Genomic DNA, 6,000 nt, shown 5'->3' with positions numbered 1-6,000 from the left:
ATCTTCTTGTGGAGGCAGAGGGCATGGCTGAGGTACTAAATGAATACTTTGCATCTATCTTCACTAAAGAGGATACTGCCAATGGAGGAGGTAGTAGGGAAATTGGATAGGATAAAATAAAGAGGTACTTAAAAGGTTGGCAGCACTCAAAGTAGAAAAGTCACCGGTGCAGATGGGATGCATCCTAGGTTGCAGAGGGAAGGGTGGAGATAGCTGAGGCTCTGGCCACAATCTTCCAATCCTCCTTAGATATGGGAGTGGTGCCAAAGGACTGAAAGACTGCAAATGTTACACCCTGTTCAATAAAGGGGAGAGGGATAAACCCGGCAGTTACAGGCCAGTCAGCCTAACGTGGGGAAACTTTTAGAGACAATAATCCGAGGCAAAATTAATTGACACGTGGAAAAAAGTCAATAAATGATAGCCAGCATGGATTTGTGAAAGGCAAATCGTGTTTAACTAACTTAATTGAGTTCTTTGAACTCTGAATAAATAATATTTGTCCCAGAAAAGAATCGGCGTTTGTGGTATCAAAAAAAGACAAATGAAGCATAGTATATTTAATCCAATAAGACTATCTCAATGTGTTGTGCCTTTAAATTGAAACCAAAGTAAAAGTAAAAGTTTGCAGGATATGTGCTCATGAATACACAAAGAAATGTAGCCCATGGGCGGAAAAAAATCTAGTGGTGAAAGCAGCAGGAAACAAAGTAAGGAAGTATTCGGCCCCTTCCCCACTCCCCCCTCTGAGCAAGGTTGAATCTCTTCTCTCCCCATCCACAAGCAAGATTTTGCCTCCAGTCCCCCCGATGAACAATATTTTGACTCCTTTCCCAGTCAAGCAAGTTTGTGGCCCCTCACCCCCTCCACAGAGCACGTATTGCGAACCACTCCCACCTCACAAAATGAAGAAACAGAAACTGAGCACCCTCAAAAATTCTTGAGGACAACAGTTAGAAGACAGCGAGTCCAAGTAGCTGGAGAGAAGCAAGAATCCCTGAAGCACCATCGCCCAAGAGAAACAATCAGCAAAGTTAAATGGGACAACTAAAAGCTCCCTACCTGATAGGCAACTACTTCCATCTCGGACCTAGGCCTCCCATCCCACTGAGCAGTAAGTTGAGGATTGCATTAATTTCCCCCTCTCACCTTCCTGCTGAAATTCCCATTTGTTCACTGGCTGCATCTTCCCTTCAAAATGCACCCCCCCACAAATAGCTGCATACTGGCTGCAGTTTTTCACCAGCTAGCTCACACTGCTTCATTCCCTCCACCTGACTGCATTTCCCATCCATAACACCATGCTTCCCCACTAGCTGTATTTCTCCTCCCCGACGGTTAGCTATCCAATACCTCAATCCCTCCTACTCCCTGCTGATCTGAATTCCCTTTCTTCAGCACTCCCTACTCTCCCCCTCCCCACCTCGTCAACCCTCTAACCCTGCTTGATCTGAAAAATTCAAATTGGTCTTGACCACCCATGTGCAATGCCAAAAGAGATCCATTCTCAAAGTAACACAGTCAGTGTCACTAATTGCTTTAAAAAGGGTTTATTTTCCTGAATGACAAGTTGTGTATATATTTTGAAATTGTTTTCTACTTTAGCTATGGAATACGAACCAGGGTTTTGCTGCAATCACCGTTGGCAGCCCAGTTTGGGTCTGAGTCCATGCTTGTGGGAAAATTAGCAATTATAATCTTTGGCTTTGTTTAGTGTTAAAAATTGCAGTATGATGCAATTTATTTTGTTTGCTTAAAGAAAAGTAATGCAGTGATTTATCTTTTTGAGAGAAAATGCTGTGATTAATGTAGCCACATATTAAATGGAGCAATGTTACGAATAAAAGTATCGCAACCCAGTTCTCCAGTACAAACCTGTCTATAATTCATTGAATTGTCTGCCTCACTCAAAATATAGCTGGTGCAGAAAGTGGCAATAAGGGAGGTGCTTTTCTGAGGTTTAGGGGAGAGTTAGGGTTCTTTGTTCAGGAGGTGTAGAGGAAGCTCTGCATCTAATTTGTACAATTACTTACTTGGTAGTAATAAGTGCAACTAATGGGAAAATGTTCCATTCCCAAATATGAACATCAGTCAGTCATCTTGAAGAGCAAAAAAAAAAAATCACCTTTTTATTTTTTTATATAAAATATCTGTAAAACCAAAACAGGGTTTTGTCATAGCAAAGGTAAAGTTACATTTTGATACACAGATAATTCAGTGGGAAAAAGAGGACATTCTCAAAGTAATACAGTCAGAGTCACTAACTGCTTTAAGAAAGGTTTATTTTCTTGAATGACAAGTTGTGTTAGCACAGATTCGATCTGTTTTTTTTTCTTCAGAGTTCAGCAAACGATTTTCAAACAATCTGGATTGGGTTCCTTTGATAGAGGGTAAAAAAATGAAGTTTTGCAGTTTCCTAATTAAACCAGACTGATAGAAAACTGGGCTACAGTCTTTTGAATTCAATAAAGAGCAACCAAACTCACCAGAAACAAATCTCAATGCTGCATTCAGAAATAGAACCTCATCGAATGGTGACTGCGGCGCTATTTTGGATCCAGTGCTACTGAAGAAAATACTTCCAAGTGCAATGCAGACATGGTGAAAATGAACTTCCTATCCTGGAAAAAAGACTTTAAATAACCACAACTGCAAATTAAGTTCTGGAAGAAACAAATTCAATAGTTTAAATACGGGGACAACTGAATCTTGGTGATGGCTGCGATTACATAAATTTGGTTCAGGTTGTTACTGTGACATCTGAGCTTCCATTGCCTGTGCTGTCCACTCGGGGGCAGCCTGGCTGATCTTCTCCAGGAGATTGTTCACTTGAAAACAAAGGGACTGGATCTGTTTGTCCCATGTGGGCAAAGCTTCACGAGCTGGAAGAATAAGATATAGTTGTAATATTTTAGTCAAGAGCAAGTATCCCAATGGCAAACAATATGCCCTTTAAAGAGTGCTAATGTATCAATGTTCTGCGCCAGAGTGAAAGAACGGTGACTCCTCAAACAGTGGGTTCCTGATCTAAGTTATGGCTATATGTAAAGCAGGGAGGAGGGGGCAGGCAATGTTACAAAGGAAGATAAACAGCAGTAGGCCATTCAGCCCCTTGATCCTATTCCCCCATTCAATTAGATCATGGCTGATCTTTACCTCAACTGCATATCCCTTGATAGCTTTACGTAATAAAATATATCTATTTCAGTCTTGAAAATCTCAGTTGACCGAGCATCGATAGACTTTTGAGGAAGAACGTTCCAGATTATCACTATCCTTTGCGTGTGAAAGAGTGCTTCCTGATTTAACTACTAAATGGCTGAGTTCTAATTTTATTATACCCCCTTGTTCCAGATTTCCCCACACATTACAGTAAGGTACCAGTTTCTATATCTGGTTTCTTGAGTAAGATGAGCTCAGCTGGGACAGGAGTTAGGAGCGTGATAAATGGCTTCAATGGGCTACAGATGAGGAAAAATTCAGTCAGGGTACCAAATCCTGATCATTATCTGCTAAAACTCTGCGCTTGTGCATTCCTGGTGAGGGCAGGATTGGCTTCAGCACTTATAGTCGAACAGTCTGCTGATAATGACTGTCCAAGCCAACACATGAACAATGGTCACTTGGGTGAGTTACAAGGAAGGCCACTGCCACCACAGGAACAATTTCCCAGCATCAGAAGAGAAGTGGTAAAGGGTGATAATTGGAGGGGAAAAAATTAAATGCTAGTTAAAGAAAAAAAAGTTTCTTTATGTGTAATTCAGAGGCCAAAAAAAATTAATGTACATTGAAGCTTGGTCCCCTCCCCACCCCCACCAACTGAGGGGAAAAAAATACACAAAATGGACTAATTTCAGCTCAACCACTATTCCCAGACCACGCTGCTCTTGTTCAGATGGTGATGAGCTCACCTCCAATAAGCTAATATCAATCGGCCATTATAGATTTTCCTAATGCTACCTTCCAGTTCATTTTTTTTAAAAAACTGAACTTTAACCATGACTTTTTAAAAAAAACATACAGTATCCCCTCCCACTTTTCCCTCCTTCCCCCAAAATGCCAGACTCGATAAATTCTTGTCTTTTTAAATTGTCCCATTTCATGAATATTCTATTCAGGGGACTGTATTTCAAATCACAGTTTTGCTGACATTTTAAACTTTTTTCTTCAATGGCAGTTGTAACACGGAGCACTATTTCTCCGTGAGAAGACTCTATCCAGAATGGGTAAGTGAGTTGAGTGGAAGATTTGGAGGGGGTGGGGTGGGGGGGGGGGAAATAATTTGTTGAAAATCAGTAGTGCACTTTAGTGCTGATGAATGCAATACACTGTCAGATCAGAACTCATTATGGAGGATAGCTGCTTGCAATTTCTTGTTTCCTTTACTTCAGAAAAAAATAGAGCAATAGGTGGGTGAAGGTATAGGGAAATTACACACTTTAGTGAGAAAAGCACTAATGGATCAATTCAAATCTTTCCACGGTAAGTGCATCCATTAATAAAAATACATCTGAAATACATTTTAGAAATCATTTTCTTTCTACATATTTTAGTAACAATGTCAGAATTTTATTAAATGTATTCATTTGCATTTATGAATATTGACTATCAATTTTTTCCAGTTCCTTCTTCACAATGGGACTCTCATTCATGTATTAAGCCAACTGGGATTCCCAAAACAGATAAGCAGGCATCCATCAATTATGTTCACCTCACCAACACAATGACTCCCTTTCCTAAAATGAATTAACTTCAAAATTTTACAAACTTCTTTAAAAAAGTTTTCCATGTACAAATGCACCAAGACTTGAATAATTTTAGGGAATTATAAGCAAGTTAACTATCAAAACTGCTAAGCTGAATATATACATTAATGGCCCAGAATTTGCTGTGACCGGTCAACGAATGGCGTCCACCATTAGTTAGACTTGCCCATGCCCGTTTAATCGCCATGATATTTTGCACTGCAATTTACTGGAAGTGCAAGATGGAAACTGCACGGCGCCCTCTACAGGGCATCTGGGATCTGTGTGAACAGGGCAAGCAACTGTGTACCTCCTCAACCAATCAGATTGAAGAATTGAGAAATGAACAGCACAAGGACTGAATGAGGATGTGTAAGTTAGAATGGAGAATTCTATGTCAAATCAGGTACAGAAAGAGAAATAAAGAGGGAAAGATTGCATTGAGAGAAAAAAAAGAAAAAAGTAAAAAAAAATAATTTTTAAAAATCCCCAACAATTAAAATCTGAAGGAATGAGACTCCACAGTTGTAATAGTTAATTTTCAGTGCCAGAGGGATTGTTTGGCCGTAATTAACACTTAACACACAATTAAAAGGGTACTTGAAATAACATGACTTAACTTTCTGTGGTGAGTTTAGTTCGTATCTACTGTCCAAGTACAGGAACTTCATGCCATTCAATGCATTTGAATGGTGAGTCAGACAGCGAGATGCCGTTTTCGCGAAATTAATGGCAAAGTGACCCATCTCGAACAGCAACTTTCGGATTTTTGCATTTAACTGCGCATCTGCCCTTGCCTGAAGTTGCTGTGCGATTTGCACATAAACAACGGTGAGCGCCATTAGCCTCACCGTTATTTTGACAGCAAATTCTGGGCCATTACATTAATAAATACTTTTAAAAAACCAAGCTTGCTGCTTCCACTAGAAAACTAAAAGATAAAAGTAAAAAGAGGGAAGGGTGAAAGGAGTAAATGCTCCAGGCACACGTAAATAGTCATCAATTTCCATCATCATTTGATGTATAACTTTAGGCAAGTAAGCAATAGTGTACACTCTGTACTTTTATGAAACTTCACAAAAATACAATTGTAATTAATTATTGCTAACATGGTTTTCCTCAAGAATCTTGAGAAGTACATTCTCTTCTCCAGTCATGATCTCCCCCAAAAATTTAGGAGTTTTCTTTCAAACACATGGAAATGAATTACTACCAAATGTAAATGAACTTTCTCAATGGTTCATTTCATAAAGAC

The 6,000-nt window shown here is 39.5% G+C and overlaps 1 protein-coding gene across 4 annotated transcripts in view; it reads right to left on the bottom strand.

Annotated features, from left to right (window-relative positions):
- Nucleotides 1-2,265: 2,265 nt before the first annotated feature.
- cops4 (COP9 constitutive photomorphogenic homolog subunit 4 (Arabidopsis)) overlaps nt 2,266-6,000 on the bottom strand; it is a 50,019-nt gene continuing 46,284 nt past the window's right edge. For all 4 annotated transcript variants that reach the window (XM_067989997.1, XM_067990004.1, XM_067990014.1 and 1 more), the window contains exon 10: nt 2,266-2,882. In XM_067989997.1, coding sequence (XP_067846098.1) covers nt 2,749-2,882 — 134 coding nt within the window. In that variant the 3' untranslated portion in view covers nt 2,266-2,748. The remainder of the gene's footprint in view (nt 2,883-6,000) is intronic.

Source organism: Heptranchias perlo, chromosome 1, assembly GCF_035084215.1.
Source record: "Heptranchias perlo isolate sHepPer1 chromosome 1, sHepPer1.hap1, whole genome shotgun sequence".
Taxonomy (NCBI): Eukaryota; Metazoa; Chordata; class Chondrichthyes; order Hexanchiformes; family Hexanchidae; genus Heptranchias; species Heptranchias perlo.
Note: the sequence above shows the minus strand (reverse complement) of the source record. Positions and strands in the feature narration are given on the sequence as shown.